At 39.8% G+C, this 24,167-nt stretch overlaps 1 protein-coding gene across 2 annotated transcripts in view; it reads left to right on the top strand.

Moving 5' to 3' along the window:
• Window positions 1-24,167, top strand: part of CERS6 (ceramide synthase 6) — a 144,805-nt gene that overhangs the window by 61,329 nt on the left and 59,309 nt on the right. For both annotated transcript variants that reach the window (XM_035331892.1, XM_035331891.1), the window contains one exon: window positions 21,105-21,162. In XM_035331892.1, the coding sequence (XP_035187783.1) occupies window positions 21,105-21,162 (58 nt within the window). The remainder of the gene's footprint in view (window positions 1-21,104; window positions 21,163-24,167) is intronic.

The raw sequence follows: 24,167 nt of genomic DNA, 5'->3' as shown, positions 1-24,167 counted from the left end.
TTAATTGGGTGACATTTTGGATGAAGAATCCGTGTGTGGACAGCTGCTACAGAGCTCTAGGCTGCATGAAGCACGTGTTCCTGTGGCAATCATGGGAATGGCCACACTCCAAACCTGCAGTAACTCGTGCACCAGTGGAAGGGTTAGAAGCCATGACAGAGAGCAAAACATGCCTGTAAGTAGCCAGAAGGCATAATGTAAGCAATGCAACAGTGATCCCCACCCACACCTTCAGCTGTTGAGCTGCTGTTGTCCTTCCAGAGAAGACTTCAGTTTTGCTGGCAGCTGAATTGATTGGCAAAGGCTTGGGGAGAACAGTGACAGAACCCACAGCAAATGTGGAGCTGCCTAAGAACAGCTCCAACTCTTTTTACGAGCAGACAGTTCAATTTACTGCTAGTAAAAGTGTTCCTTGGGCACAAAATGGCTTTTTCCATGTTGCACAGGAGAAGACAGACATGCATGAGGGGATGTAGACTGTTTCTGACTGTCTTATCTTTCTTGCTAAATGGATAACCTGGTTACTATGTAAAGCAGAGGAGTTTCAAAAGGGCAAAGGATGACAGTGAAATTTGATGATAAATGCACTCAGCTGGCATGAATGACACCCAAGATCCAGACCCAGACAGGCTAAAACAGTAACTTTTTCACTAGATTTCTCTTATTTCTCTTGCCCCAGATTTTTCATTTTCTCTATCCCATTTTTTTTCCCCCCAAAGGTATTTCAGTTATGGTCCTAAACAGAGTACAGAGCAACTTCAAAATCTACACTTCTCCCCCCCCAAAAAAAAAATTGAATAATTTTTTTTTCCTGGGTTTTATCAGATGTCCTGGGAATTAGCATGTGGTAGCTATATGAAGAAAAACATAATAATAAAATCCCTTAGTCTGTAGGCACTACCTGTGCAACAGTCTTGTAGTGAAAACAAACGACTTTGCAGTGACCTTAACCAGCAGTCACCTCAGTTTTGTCTCAACCTTCTCTTTCAAGTGAAGGTGCCATTTGGTTATTGGAGCTGTGGAATCTGCTGATAGTGAGACTTCAAGGGCATCACGTACCAGCTTAAGATTTCAGATGTTATGGTGATACGTCCCTATACAAAACATGAAATAGATGGCATCAGCAGGTGATGATTCATTATCCAGTATTATTCAGAAAGGCAGTAATAAATGGGGTGCAGAGGTTTATTTTACCAGCAAGTTGATGGGTTGTTTCTCAAGGATTTGATGATTCTGAAATGAAACTTGGAGTTAGCAGTAGGATGTTTGTAGACACCCACCTCGTACAACTTCAGATTGTAATGCTCAGGTAGTAGCTGCAGGAGTGAGTCTGTGCATACTATTTCTTTCTCGTTGGGAATATAGGCAGTTTTTCTGCTTTCTTCACTTGATAGATCCAAGGTGAATAAAGGAGAAAGAAGAATTGGCAAACTGTGTGCACAGTGGACTTTACTACTGCTGTGCATTTCTACTGCTTTTTATTCCTTTGTCTCCGTCCCCATGGCATAGCCTAACATCAAGAAAGAACAAGCTTTCTCCTTAACAAGAGGAGGGGAAGGACCTTGTACTCTGCTCATGCAGCACATCAGAAAACACCAAGTGGATTACCTTGAATCTTTTCTAAAGCTTGTGTAATTTGTGTTATTCATGAAGAGTATCTGCAGTACATTACAAGGCTAAAAGTTGTTTCTGCAGAGGACTATTGACCTACTTAGAGGTGGGTGGCATAAATTGGGCCAAATGCTCTAAGGACTTGGCTGGAGCATAATTCCAGCACAAATGTATTTAAGAAAAAAAAAAAGAAAAAAAAAAAAAGAAAAAAAAAAAAAAAAAGGAAAAAAAGTCTGGCCATTAAAGGAGAAAAAGCTCCCAAAAATGCCTTTAGGGATAATGTTACATCTGAATATAGAAGAATGGGAATTCCAGGCATGGAATAAGCTCATGGAAAAAAGGCTTTGAGGTATGCTGGGAGAATGTAATGCCTGGCATACCTTGAACGGTAACTTCGGTGACTACCAGGCAGAATGCAGGGCACACAAATATCTTTGTTAATATGTCTGAAAGACAACACAATGGTGATTTCCAAGTGACTTCCAGGTTCTTGGCCACTTCAGTCTGTTGTGCTGCTGCTGCTCCCACTGCCAGTGCCTAGGCACGTCTGCTTTTCTCAAAGGCTAAATAGCATAGAAAGAACAAGCATCCCATTCCCCTCCCTTGCTGTCCAGAGCTGCTTATTAGAGATATTTGCATGGTTTCCAAGGAGGAGCTGGCAGATAGATATGTCCAAGAGTGTTTTTTGAGTTTATGCAGCAGTCTGTGTGTGAATACATGGAAATGTGCTGACTGATGAGCTAAAGATTTTCATTTATTTTTCTAAATGTATTTCTTTAGACAAAGTTTGGATAGTAAAGTATCTGTAAGTGGGGTGACTTTTAGTTTTGATGTAAGTGAAAGAAGAGTCTCAGTCTCACCTCCTAGACAGAATATACCCTTTTTCTAAGTGAAACTGTGCATTTATTTTTTTTTTGGGGGGGGGGGTGGGAAGGGGGGAAGATTGCTGTATGTATCTATCTGTATACATGTTTATGTGTATAGAGATATATATACATATAGAATATTTTTTCACTTGTGCACATTGGTGAAAATTTTATGGGCTGTTTTGCAATTTCTTGGCCTTATTCTCTTCTACAGAATTGCACTCGAAAAATAACTATGCAAGGGAAAGAAAATGAGACAGCTGCTTGGTTGTTGAAATTCTGAACTGTGCTGATACAAATCTTAACAAAGCACATAAAGCACAGACTGATGAATTCTTTTCTGTGTAGCAGTAAAGCACTAGAAAACAAATAGGCATCAAAAATCTTCTAGCTCCAATTTTTGTGTAGCCTCAGGCCCACTTAAGTCAACTACAGAACACTGCTGAATACAGAGATCTTTGAGATGCAAGCAAGAAGTGGTAAATGATATTATGGGTCCATTTAATTCAGAGTTGTCAATACAAATTTTCTGCTGCTTCAGTGCTACATGCAACAGAGAACTGACCAGTGTTTCACAACTAGAAAAGAGAATGGGGGAAGTCTGGAAAGCAGGGCTGCTCCCCTGGGGTGAGTGGCTTCTAAGTGTGAATACAAAGAATACACCCAAAATGGGAAGGAATTAGGCCACTATCATATGTGCTATCTAGTGTTTCATATTTGCAGGCATCTTAAGATGACTTGGAGTTCTTCTTTGGAGAAACCCAAGGTTTCTTCCTTGAAAGTTTCTTAGGTTGTTACCTGCTGCAGGAATTAGTAGAATTTGTAAATTGCCTGAATGTTGAGAAGCAGTGCATTGGGTGGCCATGTGGACCAAATGCTACTACACTCACTGATTACAGGTTTCTTTTATATTTTTTTTCTTATCATTATTGGTCACTGACAAGATAACTTGGATAGATAGGATTCAGCTAGCATGAGCAGATGATTTGCTGCTGATGCATATGTATGTGACAACTCCTTATTCTCGATGTGCAATGTTTGGATTACATGCATATGTATTTAAGGTGTACTTGGAGGTCTGATGGTGGTTATGCATTTCACATCTCTTGAGGTAGCCAGTCTCTGCAGCTTTGTAGCCACTGAAGTCACTAACCAATTACCAATATTAAAATCTGTTTCTTCCACCCTTACTGGATGCATTATCCATTCCAGTGAAACAGAAGCTCAAATCTGTGGTTGTGAGTAAAGGAATTGGTAAGGACAGGAGTAAGGATAACTCCACCTGAAAGCTGTTATTTGAAGTTAGCCCAGAGATTAGACTTTTTGTTTTTTATACCTGACATTAAGGAGGAGAAGAGTTCTGGTTGATACACTGCTAGTTAACCATGATGTGACAGGACAGTGTAATAGTTGCTGTTTAATGGTATAGAGCTATCAGATCTCCTTTGCCTTCCTCTGCAGTTTTCCAAGGGGCAGGAGTGGCTGTTCCTCCATGCTGTCATGGATGTGGGGCAGAACCTCTCCACTGCTGCCCTGGTCTGTTCAGGAGATCCAAAGCACTGGTAGCTCGACAAGCTGCTTGGTGGAAATTGCATGTCTATGTAGTATGTTGACAAAAAGACAGATTTTTTCATGCTATCCTGGATTATTACTATTTCTAACTGGGCAGATACATAGTTCTGCTGCTCCCTCTCCTTCTAACTTCCAGCAGTGAGCTGTGTGCTGCAGCCAGGTGTTCCTGCTACAGGTGGTACTTCTGGTAGATGATTATAGGACAGCAGTCTTGCCCGAAAGAGAAAGCAATGAGGAAAATCCAAAGTTTCTGGAACTTTTTGTGAAGTGGCAGCAGGAAACTCTGCGATGAGCCATAGTACTGGAAGGCGCTAATTAATGCCATTTCTTCTCTCTGGGCCACTTCGTGATGAAGCAGTTAATAGAACTGATAAACATTTATACAAGTGAAGAGTTGAGTCGTTTGCGTATTTTTATTGCTGATCCTTAACTTTTTGACTTCTTTTCAGTATTTCATAGAGATTTCTGAGACCATGATGGAAATATCCATCAGCCTTTCACAAAGACTGTTACAATACCGGAGCAACTACTCTGTATTTCTGGTAGTGGTGTCAAAATAATTGTGTGATGTCTGTACATTTTTCTTAATGCAGTTGATTGATTGATTGATTTCCTATGACCTTACAACAAAGGGAATTGATCAGGAGGGGTAAGAGGAGGATTATTCCATCAAGTACAGTATCTGGGCTTACAGCCCAAAGAGGTGACTGTTTTGTCTCAGGTAACGCAACAAGGTTGTTTCTCCAAAGCTGCTAACTCAGAATGCCAACCTGTTAAAACAGTGCTGTAAAGGGAGAGCGAGGGAGATTGTCATTGTTTCTGAGCTTCTGTGAATGACCCAGTTGCACTGAGAGTTAATGTCAAGCTAAAAAGTTGCCCAGGCTAGCTTCTTTTAACCTACATGAGTACCAAGTCTAGGCAAGACAGTGTGAACACAGATTTTTCTTTCAATCAATTTACCGAAGTATAGCACTTTGCAAATTAAATTCTGAGGCATCCTACTTTATTTTGAAGAAGCTTTTCAGTGTTACTGTTTACTGCTGCTGTCTGTACGCTCTAATTGTGCCAACCTTATTACATCAAAAGGAGAGAGAAGGAACTGCTACATGATCTGTCCTTGTAAAAGAATATGCCCTTTTTCAAATGACTAATCTGAGAGATCCCTATAATTTAGCATAAATCAATGTTTTGTTTGTTTTGTTTTTGTCTTTGTGGTGTGATTTAGAATATATATATATATATATCCCCCAGTGCACAGTTGTGATTTTTCCATGTGGCATCCTTATTGTTTTGTACTAGTTATCCTTGACAAACCATTAAAGGTTGTGTTGGACAGCCTTCACAAATAAAAAGCACTTTGATAGTGTTTTCTGAAGGTCTCTCGATATATATATATATTTAAATTATTTTTTCCTTTAATGAATATCATGTAACTAAGTAGTGTAGAACTTCATATATGGGAACTTCATGTCAATTACTCCTGATAGCTTGTATGCCATAAAGCTGCTGGTTAGGGTAAATTGGTAGCTCTTAAATAGCCATAAAATGCCATTAAAGCAGGAAGAGTGTTCTCATTTGTTGTTTTTGTTTGTCTGTTTGTTTGTTTGTTTGTTTTATCTGGTAGAAGAAGGGAGTAAGAAACATGCTGTGTGATGTCTGTTGTAAAAATGCTGGAGAAAGAAGAATTAATACGAATAGTCCATTTTTGTTTTTATCAAACGTGTGAGTTTCATCTAGTATAGTCTTTGTGATGTATCTTTCTAAAAATACCAACTTGAAAGTCTCAGGTCTCAGTTACTTTTTTTTAATTATCTTCACTTTTGTAATAGAAACCAAACTGAAAAACCAGGGTGCACCTTCACTGTCATGCTCTTGCCCAGGGGTCTTATCTCCAATGGTCTGCACTTTGTGAACACTGGTGTACTACTGGACTCACTTTCTGTAGTGGTGCTGCTACCTCCTGCCAAAAGGGAATGCAGGCACTATTGAAAGGATAATTCATTGAAAAGATAATTCGCTCCAGGCTTTGCTCTAGACAGATGATATGTATATAAAATTTGCCAAATCTGACTCTTCCAGCTGGGATAGGCTTGTTATCCAGGCAGGGCTAGTGCCTCCGCATTGTGCCATAGGGCATGCAGCACATGCTTAGTGTCAGGCTATAAAAGCACTGTTCTGGCAAGATGAATACATCAGTCTCACTATCTGCGAAACTGTGATCCTTCTTGCAGGGGAGAAATAGCAGAAAAACAAAAGCCCAAATCCACAACCCCCACACTTCAGAGCTATATTTCCTATCAATGTAAAGGAAATCCTGGGCATGTGCTATCCAGCTCAGAGCACTGTGGATGTGAACCACTCCAAGATAGTTGGTCTTCTGCAACCTTGAACTCTAAAATGTCTGTGAAAGGATTCATACATCAGATCATGTGGATTTAATGTTGGTGTTAGTGTTAGTAGGAAAGGCTAAATCTGATAATACTCAAGAAAAGTTGTCCCTGAAGGGAATATAATTACTGTTGCTGAATCCTGAAGAGATGGGTTGCCTGTCACCATTCCCCATTGTACTGCTAGACTGGTGTGAGCAGACTGAACTGTTCTACTGACGTTTTTAATTAAAATTTTCATTAGATGTAGCGTGAATGTTATTGTGCTTTGCTGATGTAAATAGCAGGACAGTGACTGCATAGATACTAAAAGGATTGTGAAGGAGATCAGAGACAATACAAGAAGTGCGAGGGTTGCCTTAGTAAAAGATAAAAACATACAGAAATGATGATTTGTACAAATAACAGCAACTACCTATCACACAGTGGAAGAATCAGGCGATAAGGCGGTACTTAATCAAGAAAGAGAAGAAGCATGTACAAAACTGAATAGTGAAAACAGTTTTTCACACCCTGAGTAATTAAACAGGATTTCATGTTTCTTTCATGGTATTCATTGTTCTCCTGAGGCAGTAAGTCAGCAGTAATTTGTAATTAAAGAGATGGCTGTATTTACTTCGGTAACCAGAATATTCAGTATTGTGCTGATAAATAAATTGTAGTCATAGTTTGCATCAAAATCAGTAGTGAATACTAATCTTTTTTTAACTGCAGAGTATCATGTATGCTAAAACTGGAGTGTGGAGGTAAGGGAGAGAAGAGCCATGAAAGCAAACTGTGTTGGCCAAACAGGCATAGCAAGGAGTACGAGCTGAGGTGTTGGCAGAGTCAGATTTGTGAGGCAGGTGGGTGAGGGAGGACACAGGCTTTCAGTGAGATGTGGAGGGAGTTGGAGTCCATGAAATTGTTCTGGAACAGGGAAAACATGACCTTCACTGGGTGCAGGAAGGGTTTTTATAGCTGCAGGTAGCAGGGAAGTTGAGATGAGTCATGGTTGCCAAAAAGGAGACTCTAACTGAAGTCATCTAGCAAGAGGCAACTACAGTGTAGAGAGAAGTAAAGGCAGTCTTGCAATTGTGATCTATAGTATGTCGAGTACTGCTATTTTATCTTAAGATTTACATCTGGATCATGGGATTGATACAGTCAAGGAACTGTGTTTCTCTTAGGAGTGTTACATCTAATAGCATCACAGAGAAAAAAAAAAAAACAAAAAACAGAGAACTTTAATACAAGGTCTTAATATGAGGTAAAAGAGAATGGGGCTATTATACTGAGTCTCATGTGTCAGCAAAACTATTGGTGCAAAAAGGCATAGAGTCATGTATGGCTATAAAAAGCTAAGAGAAAAATTCTTCTCCATATTACATCAGTGTGCGATGTTGCTCCTCGAGAGTAACACTGAATAGCTCTGTAGTTACTGACTCATTTGTCTGGGAGCAGGGTAGGCTGAGTGGAATTTGTTTCCCTAAGCCACATTTGAAGCCAGTGTGGAAGGGTATTGATGAAGCCTTTTTGTTTAGTGTAAATATTCATTTTCATAAGATGTGATCCAGAGCTGGTTCACTGATGGCTTCCCTATCAGAGGGAGAGAGGCTAAGACAGTACTTGTTGCCTTGAGTTACATAAAATGTAGTAATTTTTAGCCTGATGCCTGTGGCTGTTTACCCTGATGGGCAGCTGAACTCCACCACAACTGCCCTCTCAGTACCCCTCCTCAAAGGAAAAAGTGGAGAAATACAATGAGAAAGGGTGTAAGGGTTGAGATAAGGACAGGGAGATTGCTCACCAATTACCGTCATGGGCAAAACAGGTTCAACACAGGGAGAGGTATATATTGCCTGTAACATGCGGGCTACAGCACTGAGAAACTGAAAGCAGACTGGAAGCCTGTTCCTCCATGGGCATCCCCACAGGCTGCAGGGAAACTTCTGCTCTGGTGCCTGGAGCACCTCCTGCCCTCCTTCTGAACTGACGCTGGGGTCTGCAGGGCTGTTTCCTATTTTCTCACTCCTCTGTCCCAGCTGCTGTTGCCCAGCAGTTTTTTTCCCGTTCTTAAATCTGCTCTCACAGGGGCACAACCAGCACTGCTCACTGGCTCAAGCTCTGGCCAACAGCGGGTCCCATCTGAGGCCAGCTGGAGCTGGCTCTTCTCTGACATGGGGCAGCTGCTGGGCTTTTCTCACAGAGGCCACCCTGCACCACCCCTGCTATCAAAACCTTGCCACATAAACCCAATCCAAGGTCCTGAACACATGAATAATTTAATGGCTGGCAAAACAAGCGGTCCTGATTTTAAAGTCGTGAGTACACTGTGCGGCCACTGAGAGCAATTTTAATCTTGCCCTGACACTTGCTCTCTGATGAATCAGGACTGAATATCGTGCCTGTGCCTCCTCTCCAGTGCACAGCTTGCTCAGCACTCGTGCTTCCAGATGCCCAGGCTGGGCGTCACAGCTGGCAGTTACGTGATTTACAGTGGGTTTATGCCTCCAGCTTTGCCTCTGGGAGCATCTGTATTCTCAGGGTTTGGACTATTCACACTTCTTTGATGGCCAGGCTGGCCTGAGTAGCTAAATTATATATTCTTTTATGGTTTTGTTGTGTGCTTTTGTGCTGATGCTTTCTCTCAGTGGCTTGCAGTGTAGTTGCAGAGGCTGGCTCCGACTGTCATTTAGCAGCACAGGCTATCGCTGCTGCTCCCATAAGCTGTAAAGGTCCCCTTCCTGACCTGTGTCCCTGCCTGCTCATCGCTTGCACTGCACCAGGCTTGGCTGCACAGTGAGCTCATGAGGGTTAATTGGCACCCTGCATAAAAAGATAGCATGCTTCTCAGACAGACTTTCCTCAAGGGGATCATGAGGAACTAACATAAACATGCTGGAGTGTCCTTTATTGTGGTAGAGAGGGATATATATGCACCTGAGCACGGAAAGGAAGAAGTGGAGGCACCATGGCAGTACTTGCATCACATGCGAAATCTCGGGTTTTGGTGCAGTGAAGGAGAGAGAAGGGGTGTTGCTGCAGGCACTGGCCCCTTCTAGTGCAGCCAGGCAGGAGGACATGGTGTGGTAGAGCAGGACAGGGGATGCCATGGGTGCTGCAATTGCATCTCTCCCTACTGTCAGCTGTTAATAAGTGCTTAGATTAACAGTGGCTAAGAGAATGAATGCATTTCTGTTGAATTTCTGTTCCTGTGAGTATGTTTGCATCCTCTATCGAATCCTTCTGTCCTTATTTCTCAATTTCGAATACAAAAATACTGGGTCTGTGTGTCTCTGCTTTTGTTGCTTTATCCCACTGCATGAGAAAGCTGAACTGGTGGGTGAAGGGGAAGGTGGGGGTAGACTTCTTGTTATTCCCTGGTCTGCTGCTCAGGAGGCTCCAGTTAATTCAGAACTCTACAGAGCAGACCCTAGAATTGGGCAATGTTGGCAGTTTCACGATTCCTTTCCTACTGTAACTGCCATGCTCGTGTGAATATTGTTTATGATCTTAGGTTTCCCTTTGTAAGCTGGGTCTCAGGGCATCTCTGTGCCCAGATACTGGTTAGGTGTCGAGAATCATCAGACCCCTTCCCTTGCTGTTCTGCTGGAGGAAGCAGGTGAAGATGACCACGCTGGGTCGTCAGATTATGCTCACTGTACTTCTTGACTGTGCTGTAAGCACTTTTCAGTTTGTATTTTATGAAATTCCCCTCTTCCCTCAGATTGGATTACTTAAAACTTTGAATTCCCTACTTTTACTGCCTTCTGTGACACATTTTTTAATAAAATTAATAAATTTAAATTAACTCATACGCTAGCCCTCCAAAGATACCATCACTTAACATTATCACTCCATGTTAAGCAACGTTATAATAAATTAACTAGATTTCTTTTCCCTTGTGGTTTGTGTGTGCTCATCATTATTTTATGTTATGGAAATTAAATAAATCTTCCCAAAGTTCTAGTTAATGTGTATGCTAGTTCAAAATCACAACTTCAATATGGTAATTAAAGACAACTAGAGGCAAACTGTGCAGACTGCAGTGGCTGCTTGTTTCTTATGTTCTGTCTGCCTTAAATTGTCTGTCTCTTGATGGTGGATGAGGCTGCCTCTTAGTCAGCCTCAGCTTTAAATGAAGTTGTCAAACGTCTCAGTGGCTTGAAAGTGAAAGAATGCGTAGACAGACCTGGGATTATTCAGGAGAGCCACAAGGGAAGTACAGGCTGAGTCTGGGATGCTGCAGACTTCAAGACTGCTTCTTATGCTTAGTAGATGGGATGAGAATCACAGGGCTTAAGAAATGATTCTTGATGATTTGGGGAGGATCTTTTGAAAATTCATTACCAGGATTTCGGTCTCTTGTTCCATTTGAAGCTTTGGGCTTCTTTTTCCTCACCATTTGTTAGTATGCTTCTCTGTGATACTGATCTCTCCTAAGTGGTAGTTTTCAGGTACTGATATCTCTCATTCCTAAATTACTGTCACCTCTGTTTTTTTTCTTGACTTGTGAGTTGGAATATAGACTGGATTTAAAAATATATTTTATTACTTCTAAACTTTGAAGGCTTTTTATTTCTCTGAAATTAATTTTCAATAATAAAACCATTATTGAGCCAAAGTAGCATAGCAGATAGTGTAAAATAGTTGTTGTCTATTAAGTGAAGGTCTTATTCACTTCTCAAATCCACAATGGTGCTCATCAGTTCTTTATTTAATCTGTGATACTGCCTTTAAAAGTATAACAGCTGTGTGGAAGGGGGGAAGACAGCAAAAACACTTATCTTCCCTCCCTTTCACAGCATTCTTCTCTTTTCATTACTTTCATCCTGTAAGTTTGGTGTTTGCTTCCATTATATGTCTTAGTGATTACTTAATGATTACTGTGCAATATTTGCTTTATACTATGTTCCTCCATATTGCTTTCTCTATTCTTAGAAAGTTGTAGTTCTTTTCTGTCTCTAGGATGTTCTCTTTTTTCTTTTTTTTCTACCAGTCCAAACTATGCTTTAGTTTGACCTTTTTACATATTCGCAGTATGAAAATGGCATGACCAATATTAGCTTAGGCAGCAGTATCTTTATGAAACACATTAAAACAAGTATTTATTCATGGAGAGAGATTGTCAGTTTCAGAATAAATCCTCCATTCTCGTGTGGATGCAAATCTTTGCTTTATGAGTAAATGCAGATATCTACCAGATAACCATCCAGAATAAGAGTCTTACTCTTATTTTCATTTAATAAAATAGACAATTCAGGTACTGTTTTTACTCAATTTCTTCTGTCTTTAGACTTGCTAGCTGTTCTGCATGTGTAGAACTAGTAAATGTCATTTGCCAACTTTACACTGAATCCACACAGATTTGGCCCAGCTGGAGCTTCCCAGGGATGCCTTTTGTAGCAAGTTCTTCTCTTCCACAGGAGGTTACAAATTGCACAGCCTTAGTAGACCAAACATACTTGGTATCTTTTCCTATTTCAGTCTCTACCACTAAACAGAAATTTGAGTATGACTTAACTGTTTTCTATGGGTTGCTAGTCACAATCAACGTGTATCAAAATACCTTGCACTCTGAAGGGTAGTGGCAGTAAGTTTTTATTTTATATGCAGCAGCCAGTGAATTGGCATGCAAGTCCTTACTCCTCTGTTCTTCTTATTTAAGTTGTCACACGGTTTTCTGCTGCATTTGATTACCTTTCATTTTGTAGATGCATGGACTATGTGCATCTGTTCACGGAGATGCAATTACAGAGGAGAATTAGCTTCCACAATGTTTAATATTTTTTCCTTACAGGCATTTAACTACATTGCTTTCTGTGTTAGGAAGTTGTCTGATAAAGTATTTTCATGCTCTTTGGAGGAAGCTGAACTGATTATTTGCTTAAAATGTAAATAGTTTGTAAGCTAGTGTGGCAGCTTATGATATGCATTCTCTTTTTTTTTTTTTTTTTTTTTTTCCCTCCGTTTTCTTTACTAAAAGCTGAAAGCTCTAAACTGAGTTGGGTCAAAATAATGCTTGCTTAATGCTGCATTTGTATGGCTGTCAAACAAAATGCATTTATGGAAAGATTTCCCTTGTATATACATATAAATAAATTTTTGACTTGGCAGAATATTTTTTATGCCTATATACTCGTAATTATGTGGGCATAACATCCATGTATATCCAGAACTGTAAGGTAGGTGACACAGGAGTACTGCTCGCCACAAAAAAGGCAAGCAGTGGCCTATGACTGAGAGGATACTGGCAGTGGCCTCAGCAAGAAGATGCACACAATGCAGGCAGAGGTGAGAAGCATCAAGAAGATCAATACCAGTAATGGTCCAGCACTTGTTTTAGTGGGTTAAGAACTAATCTGGAGCAAAAGATGTAATGCTGGAGGAAAGTAACTTTCAACATGAGAAAAAAAATGGAAACAGCTAGTATAATGTGGTCTAAAATGATAATGATCTGTCACAAAAGTTGCCTTATGGATATATGTTGGTCATCATGGCTCAGACAGCATTACTAGGCAAAAAGCACAGAATCATCCAGGTTGCAAAAGCAAATGCAGTTTGGAAGTTTTTAAGTTTTTGTTACTCTAAAGCTGAAAAAGAGTGGGACACTGTCTGTTGTGACTGCCACAGGAAAAGTGAAGGGCTGTGTTTGAAAACGTAGGTGACTTGTGAGATTACCAGTAAGGACAGAGAGTAGAAGTCCAGGATGGAAAGACCTTGGGTCTGATTTCTCTCAAAGTCTCCTGTCCGCTGTGTGTGCTGAATGTCAGTGATGAGGAAAGCAGTTCTGTCAGTCAGAGCACAGGGGAGAGTGCATGGCAGCGGTCTGTTTTCTGTGTGTTCTTCCCATGAGCTTTCCAGATGATAGTAGGGCAAGACTTGGCAGTGCTAACGGATCTCTGAGGTCTTATGAGAGCTTTATTTCATGTTGTTCTCTTCTGGATGACTTAGGGGCAGTTACATAACAACAAAACAGAAGATACATAACCTAGAAAGAATTACCAAAACACCTACTGCATTGTGCATCTTTTGTGGTCTAATTATATAAACATGCTCTATTATTTATAAAACTGCATCACTGTGTTTTCTTTCCTTTTTTTTTTTTTTTTTTTTCCTAAGCTACTAAATTTTGTTCGTAAGACTTTTAGAGCTACATTTTGAGCATACAGATTTAGGACAGGGATAGTCTCAAGTGGCACTGTAGCATTAAATATTAAATAACTGTTTCAAACAGCAGCCAAGAGGAAAATCAGATGCCAGCCAAATCTTAACCAATAAAATTGCAGAGGAAAGTAATGAAAATTTCTCAATTCATCATACCTGCTGTTTTGCACATCGTAAGGAACTGTTTATAACTGTTTCCTTCCTCAAATAACTTAACTGTAGTGCTTACCTTTTGCTTCATTGCTCCAGTGCAGCTCAACAGCACTACCATGCCAAGAAGGGCAAGAATATTTTTATTTATTTTTAAATCAACACTATATAATTCTTGTTGCATCTGTCAGGCTGTAAAAAATGCAGCAAATTATCACTGAAGAAATTGTGGGGGGAAGAATATTGGAACAGTGGGTCTATTACCATCAAACATACCGTCTCACAGCTTTTTATAAGTATGGCTTTTGTGGAAGGTACAAACTGAAGCAGTGTTCTACTTCTGCCTGGTTCCTGAACCGATGGGAAGCACTCCATGAGGCTGTCCTACGTACTAATTGTGTTTCTGATATGCTTTGTGTTGGGTTTTGTGTATATGTTTGTCGTGATCTGAAGTACATGCAGACAGGATTTAATAAAGCTGTCAGTTTATTTTAAATAACTTTAGTAGATGAAGGGAATTGAGATTGGAACTAGGAATTGAAGTTCTTCAGGAGATATCTCTGAAAACTTGAATGTGAAGACGTGCCCATGCGTACCAAGTAGAATGCTCAGAGCATGCCATGAGGGTTATCAGCCTCCTTCACCTGCTGCATTTTTCCCTCTGTGTGGAAGAAAGTTGGGACTCTGATTTTCTAAATTCTTTGAAAAGCTGATGTCTCAAATGAAAGTGGCAATTCATTGCATTATTCTTCTACATAGTGACATAGGCTGTGAAGTGTTAGTAACCATCCACCACAATTCCCTAACGGGTCTGCAGGATACCAGTGCGTATTGCTAGTATGTATTAGGGCTTTCATCAAGGAAGGCCAAAATATATATATATTGCCCAAAGTAAGTGACATACAGTACCAGTTGAATTGTCACATGAAAATGGTTTTCAGAGCTGGAAAGCCAGTTGAATTGACTGTTGACAATCTGAAGAGCCCATGGCTAATTGCTAAATAAGACGGGGGTTTTAGCACTGCATAATGTTAACCATTTGAAGCGTGACATTCTTATGTTACTGTCTGCAGCCCTAACAGCAGCAAAACAGTGGCAAAAGTGTCTCTGTAAGGAACAGCTACAAATCTGGGGGCGGGGAAGGAGGTGTGAGGGGTTGTTTAATCTGCAGTTGGCAATGTAAGGTCTTTTTCCTGGGAGAGCAGCCATGCTGAGCTTGCTCTGCTAGACAGCAAGCAGGTCATTGGGAAGATGAACCTGATGTGTTGGGCTCTGCAAAATGTGGAGGGGGGGGCGCGGGAGTTGTTTTAGTTCATTGCTCTAATAATTGACTTTTATCAGCTAAAGTTCAATCTCACTTTTTGGGGTGAAATTTTAAGGACATGATTCAGCAGGGTGTTAAAGGGAACCTCGTCAGAAGTATGCCTGGAGTCTGCAAAGTGCTTAGTTTGATGTGCACTGAAATAGTTTTTGCTGAATTGAGCATGATTGGTTATACCAGATTAATTGGCAGATGCTCTTCAACTTTTCCATCTCCTTAGCATTCTGTATCATGCTGAAGCATCTTTAAAATTTTATTAGTGGCTCAAAGTTAAAAGGGTTGAGAGGTTTTGAAACTGTCTGTACTTTGGGTCAGGAATGCACTTACGTGTTGAACAAGAGCAGTCAGATCTGTTGCTGTACTCTCCCGTTGCTTTAGAGCATCTGTTTTAAGACTACATTTGAAAAGAAAAATATCTTACTATACTTTACCGTGACTCTTTGTTGCAGTGTGTCACATCCATTTTTGAAACATAACAACAGCCCTGATAAGCACAGCCCAACCTGAAAGGATTACCCTAAAGGCTCATATGTAGACTTGATCTTGCTCATGTTGGGCTCAAGCAGACCAAACACAAGCCTGGTTCAATCAGGAGGTCTTGTAGGCATGTTAGTGCGGGACTGAAGTGAACCTCGTAAACCTTATTTTGAGCAGACAGATCAAGTCTTCCAGAACATTGGCTCCTTGTATGCTTTCATCTGGGTTTGCTGGATTTAAATTAATCTGAGAAGCCTTTCAAGCAATACAAATCAAGTGTATTTGGGTCATTCAGAATTCGTGTCTCTGCACAACTGACTGGAGGGGTGTTTCACATCTGAGGGACAGAGCAAATTCTCACAAAACAGAGCAGCTTCAGCTGTCCTCTTCTTTCAGTTAAATGTGAATTGATGCAGCAGTCACCCAGAATGGGGTGCTTCACCTTGTGGCCTCCATTGTGTTGTGTAAATGGGCCAGAGAATATTGCTGAGGAGGAAGGGGAACAAAAGGTATCTTAATACAAGCTTTGTGTTGCTTTTCCTAGTCAGTTGGTCTCTACTGTTGCTGCTGTAGAACAGTTTGTTACTCTCCGTGTTGTGGAGAAATAGCTATGACCCTAACAACAACCATCTCCAGTGGCCTGGAGAGCTAAAGCTTGAGCTGAAGATGCCTCAGGACCCTGCGACAGCTATCAGAAAGGGTCCTAAAGAGGGTTTATGCTACTGACGAGAGATTTTCCCCTCCCTGCGGTCCGTGATTAATTGGACTGTGGTTAGGCTAAGGGCTTTTTCCAACCCTGAGTGTTGGCATTATTACTTAGGACAAATTAAAGACCTCTTTTAATCAGCTACCACTTTGTGAATTCAGTTGGGAATGAGACGTGATAATCTCACACTAAGGAAAGATGTCATTTTCTTCTATAGTCTGCTGTGCACAGAGAATATTTTGCCTAAGTTCCCAAAATACTAAGGTGTTTTGGACACTCAGATGTATTGCCATGTGGATACGATTCCTACTCCTGTAGACTACGAATTACATATTTAGATAGAGTACTTAGTGGAAAATAATTGAATTTGGAGTTGAACCTTGTCCATTCAACCTTGGACAAATCTTCTTTGCATGAGATACGTTTATCTTTTATTTCCTGGACTTCTCTGTATGAGTTTTGAGAGATTTGTACAGCTTCATGACATAGTTCCAGTGTCCCTTTCTTCTTGTCCTTCCTCCCAAGTCATAGAGTCATTTTTTTTGCTACATAAAACACCTTCACGAGGAGAGATGGTCTTACATATGATAGCTTTGGGGCTAACAACCCATCAGGGGCATGCAAGATGTGACAAGAGAAAACTGAACCTGAGTTTTCCAAAGTCTGGCAGATATTCTCACTATTGGGCTACTGAGCAAAAGGAGAGGTTGGGGGGAGTGAGAACTGCTCATATGCCAATAAAATATCGGCATAGTTTTAGATTATTGGCTCTCTGCTCCGAGGTAGGAAAGTAGGCAGAGGAACATCTGATAATTCAATTCCTGGTGTGTTTCAGAGGCAGAGTGATCTGTGTGTGACCTTGTAAAAAGAATTAGTGATATATCTACAGTTAAATTCCCAATAGTGCACAGCCGACAGCTCCAGATACATTCTTATCTTTTTTGACTCTATAGCTGAAGCTGATTGGAAATAACATCCCTCATTTCTGTCCATTAGTTGTATGTACATGTCTTTAGACTATTATGCTTCATTACTGTCACTCACTCTGTAAATGGCCTTAAATGTTGATTTAATTTAATGTAGATTTTATGGATCTCAATATATGTTAATTTGTAGATAACAAGGATCTAGTTTTTTGGTTTAAAAATACAATTATAAGTGATTTATATCCAGTTGCTAAGACCATTGGTGTTAGCACAATAAGTAGTAGTTAATGTGCAACATTTACTAAAGTGTTGAACATAGTTACTTAGCTAGTTGGACCAGATATATTCACTAAGTGTATAATAAGAAACGTTTTAATAACGTAAACTTAATTTTCTCCCAGACCTTCTTGTACTCTCTTGTGGTTTAACCCGACAGGCAGCTAAGCACCACGCAGCTGTTTGCTTACTCCCCCCACAGCAGGATGGGATAGGGCATCAGGAGAAAACTTGTGGGCTGAGATACAGATAGTTTAATAGGAAAGAAAAGGGAGAGGGTGAAAAAAATTACACAAAACTATTGGTGCACAATGCAATTACTCACCTCTAGCCAACCAACTCCCATCCCAGAGCAACCGCAGCCCCAACAGCCCACTCCCCTGAGTCTTACTCTTCAGCACAGTGCTGAAGAGGTGTGGGTGTGGGCCAGCTGTCCTGGCTGTCTCCCCTCCCAGCTCCTGGAACACCCCCAGCCCTCTCGCTGGCAGGGCACCATGAGAAGCTGAGTCCTTGGCTCTCTGTGAGCACTGCTCTGCGACAACTAAAATGTCAGCATATTATTGACAGTATTTTTATCCTAAATCCAAAACACTTCAGGTAGTGATAAAACAATGTGTTAAACTATTTGGACTCCTGTGTGGGTAATGAGCCAGGCAGAATTTCCCTCTCAAGCCTACAGAAAAGGCAGCTGGTTACCTGACACAGAGCAATGGAAAGTCCTTCACTTCACATTTGAACAACCCAGAAGATTATTGAATAGCTTTTGTGAATGTTGTTCCTCAGGAATGAACATTTTACCTTTACATTGTTTTATTTATTTGTTTGGAAGATCGACCAGCTTTGTCTGTCACCCAGGTCTGAGCTTTTCTTTGTCTTCTGATGCTCAACCCAAATAGACTTGTTTGGGAGGGTTGGGAAAAAGATTAAAAATACTAACAGCATCTATTATCGTATGCTTGTATCTGTATATCAGCTGTGGAGCACTTGAATACTTGGAGCAAGTTGATAGCATTTGGCAGGTACAACTAGTGTCTGGTGGCTTTTGGCTCTGAGTTTTTTCCAAAAGCTCCAGGAATCCTCATGTGGGGTAGTCTGTGGTTTTGGCACAGATCTGTGGCTGTGGCAGTAGTTTGGGGTGAGGGTGGAACGTTAGGCTGGAAAATCAATATTTCTGAATTTGCACGTTTCAGGAAGGGGCTGCTTCCTTCCACCGAGGTGCCAGCTGCAGTGAATGCTGCAGAGGGAGTCTTTCAGAGAAAGACACAGGCTGGAAAATCCCTGAGCTCCACCATGTAAATCTTAACCAGCACCATATTTCAAATACTTTAGAATGCCTTTGAATTTCTCAACAGCAATTTACAAATGTCCTCAAATATGTTACAAATTTTGCTTGGAGAAGTGTGAAATAAAGGGGATATTGAGGAGATTTTTAACGTAACAACAGAAAAAAAAATATTAACAAAAAACTGAGGGATCTATAACAACTGCTCGTAATTATGAGTAAAATAAGGACACTGAGAGTGCTCAACAGTGAGATGAGGATAGGCAGTTTTTCCCTTCTAATATGTATATTTTTTTCAATGACAGTCTTGAAGCTTTCACTAGAGGAGGTACATGACTTTGAAGTTAAACAGCAGGTTTCCTAGCCATAGGAGTAGCCTAATAAGAAAATTACTATCCAAATAAAACCTTGATTCACATTGCTGTTCTTGCTGTTTCTTCCACATGCGTGGCCTGAAGGTTTCTACCAGCACAACTACTCTCCTACCTCCCACCCACCCAAATACTCTTTTTTTGCAGTATCTTAACAAAAGTGCCAGCATGAAAGCTGCGAGCTGTGTTGCTGGTGTTACTGAAGGGATTGGTGTTTATATAATACCAAATGAATAAATAATCTCTGCAGTGCCCTGGAGGTTACAGGGTAAGAGACAGTTTCTGTTCAGCTGAGGTATCGCAGTTTAAATCTCACTGATGTTCTTACACTGTCCTGTACTCAGCTTGTCATAAGGTTATTTATGTCTGACACAGCTACACAGCTTTCCTTCTAAACACTTGTAAAAGTAGCTCTGGAGAGTAAGGTTTGGATTAACCTTCTTTCACATAGGAGCGTTTTCATTTTTGACACCCTTCCAATAGTTTTTGAGCACACTTCAGTGGCAATTAACTGTAAGCTAATAGTTTTGCCAGTGAACAGAAAGTTGTGCTGTGAAATGCGTAATTGAAGATGATTCATGCAGCAGTATTGCCTCACTAATGAAGCTAAATCTCATCCTGTTATAAATGTTATGAATAGTAAGTCACTGGTGTTTATCTCAAGCATGTTTGTGTAGTCACTTCAACCCTTGGAAAAAACAGGGATTCGTGTAAGAATTTGCACTGCATAAAGTTTTGATTTTATTTTGTTATGCTTCTATTGACTCTTTTTTCTTAAGCCAGTAATGGGTCCAGAAGATAGGAAGACGCTATGCCTTCTTTTATTGCAAAAGGAAGAAAGACCTAGAGATGATCATTTTGTAGGGTTGGATTTGATCTCCTGTTGGCTTCTCTCTCATTTTCTGTGGCACCTTGCTTTTGGCTTCTAGTTTGCCTCTGAAAAGAACACGTAGAAGCCCAGAAATTATTTCATGTGTGCTTGGGAAAATATGGAATATAAAACTCTCCAGGAAATGCGCAGCTAGGAAATTCTTTAGAAGCAGACATAAGTTATGGATATCTACTTGCATCCAGCATGTCCGTCTGATGCAAATACACTTCCTAGAACTAAGAGTGAAGTGCTGAAATCTGTTATGCAATACTCTGGCTCTGGCTAGCTGTGGGTGATGCTTTTCATTACTGAAGACCATATTTGGTGTGCAGCACTCTTAATGTTACCCATTAAAAGCTTAATAAAATTTCTTGTTATTGTTGTTCTAAAAATGAAGTCAGGTCCTGTAGAAGCATTGCAGTAAGTCTTTCTTTTTTCCTATTGCTCAGTAACTCCCAAGAATCAGAAGTGACAGCAGTCCTAGGTGTTACATTTTTAAAGTGAAAAATCTAAGTTCTTTCTACACAAATGGCTTAATTTTAACACTGCCTTTCCATGTAAGACTGCCTCAAAATGAAGCCCCAGGGAAGCGAGTATAACCATAAGAACCTCTGAAACATGAAGACAGAGTAAACAGGGAGCTGGGAAGCATGGGGCAGATGTGTAATTAAAACAAGTACTGAATTACCGCTTATTTCAATACATTGAAATCACATACAGAAGTGCTTCCCTGAACTGGAGTGCAATTTTCAAAAGAAAGTGTTATCAGGGTAGAGTTGGTGAAACATTGTTTCTTAAGAATCTCTTTCATATTTGAATCCTCTACTTAGTAAAGGGATGGAGGTTTTTCCCACTTAGAAGAGGTGATAACTATCCTTAATTCTTTTGTTTTTTCCTAAGCTTGGTGGACTTTCCAGTATCTAATAACAAGTTAATTTCTTTGCAACAGACATGTGGGAAGTGGGGGAAAAGGTAGCAGGTGGACACAATGCTTGATAATCAAAGTCTTAGAAAACCAGACCAAAATTTTGCTTCAAATTCTGTTAACGTGACGTGGGTGTGTTGTGTTGGCACAATGTGATGAACTATGAAGTGTGTAAACCTGGTATCCTAGAGTTAATCTGTTGTACCTTTTGCAGGTGGAGATTCACATTTTACCTTTATATATTTACCTATGGAGTACGGTTCCTGAAAAAGGTAGGCACTTGCATTATTATGCTTTCATAACACATTATGGATTTGTTTCAAGTCTTGTGTAGGTTTAATGTAGTACACAGGCATAAAACTTACATTCACCGAGAACAAAATTAAAATTTAATTTGCATTCATAAAATGAGTTGTCATTGGCACTTGTAAGGAATATAAGTGCTCATCAATATTTAATGGAACAAAAGAAAACACACATGGGTATAGCAACATGCCTAATTCACTTTATTACTTTTCATTATAGGCATTAAAGTGGCAGAAAAGTTTACCAAAGTATTCAGCTCAATTTCTGCACCATCCTTATTTAAATGCCTCTGGTAGAAGATGCTTTTTAATAACAATCTATTAGTGATTTTAAAAATTCTCTGGTTTTGCTCATTCTTTGTCTGGTACTATTTGGAAAGAAGTTTCAATAGAGATTCCTATCAATGCTGTGTTTTTGGTGATTTAAAATAGAGAATGGTATTGACAGCCTCTGAATGCCCTGGCGTAGGTCTGTTAACTTCGTCCTGGGCAGTTATATGGGTTTGTGGTTCAAACTATTTTTGCAGTGTTGCTAGTTCTCAGAGCTTTTGTGCAAGTCAGGCAATATTTTTGTAATTCTGAGAGAGATAATTTAGGGGAATGTGTGTTCTCAGTGTATTAATGTAATTTCATCTGTTCATTTTGGACAAAAAATTGACACAAGGAAATGTGTCCTAAATGTTCATGATATTTTTTGTAAGCAAAAGTACGGAGAGTGCAGGGGGTAGAGAACCATGATTTTTACAGTTGTAATTCCTGAAGCTGTTCCAGGTGACTCAACTCAGTGCCAGCAGGACTGATGAAGCCCTGTGCAGGGAGGGGACATCAGCTGTTGTCAGCCCCTTACCAGTGGTCAGCCTAGATGCAGAGCATGCACCTGTCCCCCAGACGGAGCAGAGCCATACATAACGCACAGCCTCTCCCTCTATCCTTGAACGCTCCTGTTCTGTGTGTACTTCATCCATTAACATGCTCTATGCTCCATGATCTAATATTCTGTTGTGTGCCTTTGATTTTTCCTATGAGTGTGGCATGAAATAGGAAAACAGTTTTAATGATAAACCGTTAGGAGAATGTTGCCACTGTGCTGAACACTCCATGCTCTGTGGTTGGTTTCTGACTTGTTAGGATGCTTTTGCTCAATGCAGAAGACCTCACTACTCAAAGTCAAGTTATTCTACCTGTGTTTGACAAGAAGAGTGGCCATGGTGCAGTGGAATAAGAAAAATCTAGTTTTCTTTTCCCTGTGCCTGTATTGCACATGATATTTCTAGCTTGTTGGCAGATCCATAGTAATATATGGCGTGATGTTTTTCAGCTTGAGCTCACACTAGAATTTTGAGCAACAGTGTGGTTTCTTTTAAAACAAAGAGATTTAAGTTTCTTACTCTTCAGAACAATATAACTAGCAAGTAGGGAATCCTTTAGGTAAAGCAGCATTAGTCTTGTTTTGCTTTTCAACCTCATAGAGCTTTATCTTATTTTAAATATGTTGCAAATGTGTTGAAATGTGAGAAATGGTAGATTGTGTAATAATAGTTTTAATTTAAAACTAAAGGATTTTTCAGTGATTGATTTTTTTTTATTTTTTTTTATTTTTTTTTTTTTTGGTGGCCGTAGACTGGATCTCTCTCAAAAGTATTGGAGTGCTTAACTTCTTTTGGGAGAACGATCTTGTGCCCCTTACGGTTTCAGAATTACTGATTTTCTTCTGCCAACCTCTTTTGGTTTTGTTCTGTTCTCGTACCTTTGAAGGTGAGAATGGATAAAATTACTATTTTGATATTTCTCAGTTTTGAATTAGACAAAGGAAAATACTTTTTGAACCTGCTAGCTAAACTGAAGCCTTATGGTAACAATTCAGGAACTTCCTTACACAGTACAAAGAAAGTGTCTGTCCTTGCAAAAACTCTGAATACCAGCATTTTTGAAGACTGAAAAGAATACAGAAAATGCATGCTTCATTACAAGCATTGTGAGCTGGGTCTAAAGGCTGAGATGACAATTGTCATCCACATCCACAATGGGGATGTCGTCCTCCCTGTTCAGAATATCACTCAGTTTGAAGAGGGATTGGCAGCATAGCATGGCTGTTTGAATGAAATATACCAGTATTTAAACAAACTAGTCTTAACAAAGATTGGTTTTGTGATTTTGCTATAATTTTAACTTTCAACATGTTTCAATTTTTACAGTGAACTTGTTCACTATGTAACTGTGTATATATTTAATTATTTGTTTTTACACAGTATTGTAAACAAATCACATCATTTTATGCTATAGTCATTATTCCAGTGTTCTACTTAATATGCTCAAGTCTTCCACATGGGAATACAGGTAAATTAACAAAACTATTATTGTATTTATATTTGTAATTGCATCATCTCCCCAGTAACATTGTGTAACTAAAAGAAAATACAGTATTTTTACCGTTCATCAAACACTAAAGACTTTACTGAGCCCACTTAGGAAGGAAATCTGAGTTTGAAAGGAATAAAATCCTGACCCTGGAATCTGGAGGAGAGCTTCTTTCAAAGCTTTCGCTGCAGTACTAAGTTGGATAATCCTTTGTGGTTTTTTGTTGGTTTTTTTTTTTTTTTCTTTGTGTGTGTGTGTATCTTGTTTTTGTTAAGTGAACAATGCAAGAAACACTTATTTGCTTCTTTAGGAAGCTAGAGAAAAAGCATAATTCCATCAGAGCAACACACTCACTAAGAGAGGAAGAGTAATTATTGCTAACACTCCTGTTTTAAAGAACGGAATATGCCATCAGTATAGCAACACATTTGAAATACTAATTTTGACTTTTAAAACCTAAACTAATTCTTAAGTGATGGACACTTTGGACAGTTGGATAAGAGATTTTATATAGTGAATACACATGTCAAACACTTGAATGTATGTAAGAAAGTATTTTTAGAAGGGAAACCGCATTTTGGTGATTTGGTGATTTTTAAATAACAGAATCATTC

Source organism: Oxyura jamaicensis, chromosome 7 (genome assembly GCF_011077185.1).
Source record: "Oxyura jamaicensis isolate SHBP4307 breed ruddy duck chromosome 7, BPBGC_Ojam_1.0, whole genome shotgun sequence".
Taxonomy (NCBI): Eukaryota; Metazoa; Chordata; class Aves; order Anseriformes; family Anatidae; genus Oxyura; species Oxyura jamaicensis.
Note: the sequence above shows the minus strand (reverse complement) of the source record. Positions and strands in the feature narration are given on the sequence as shown.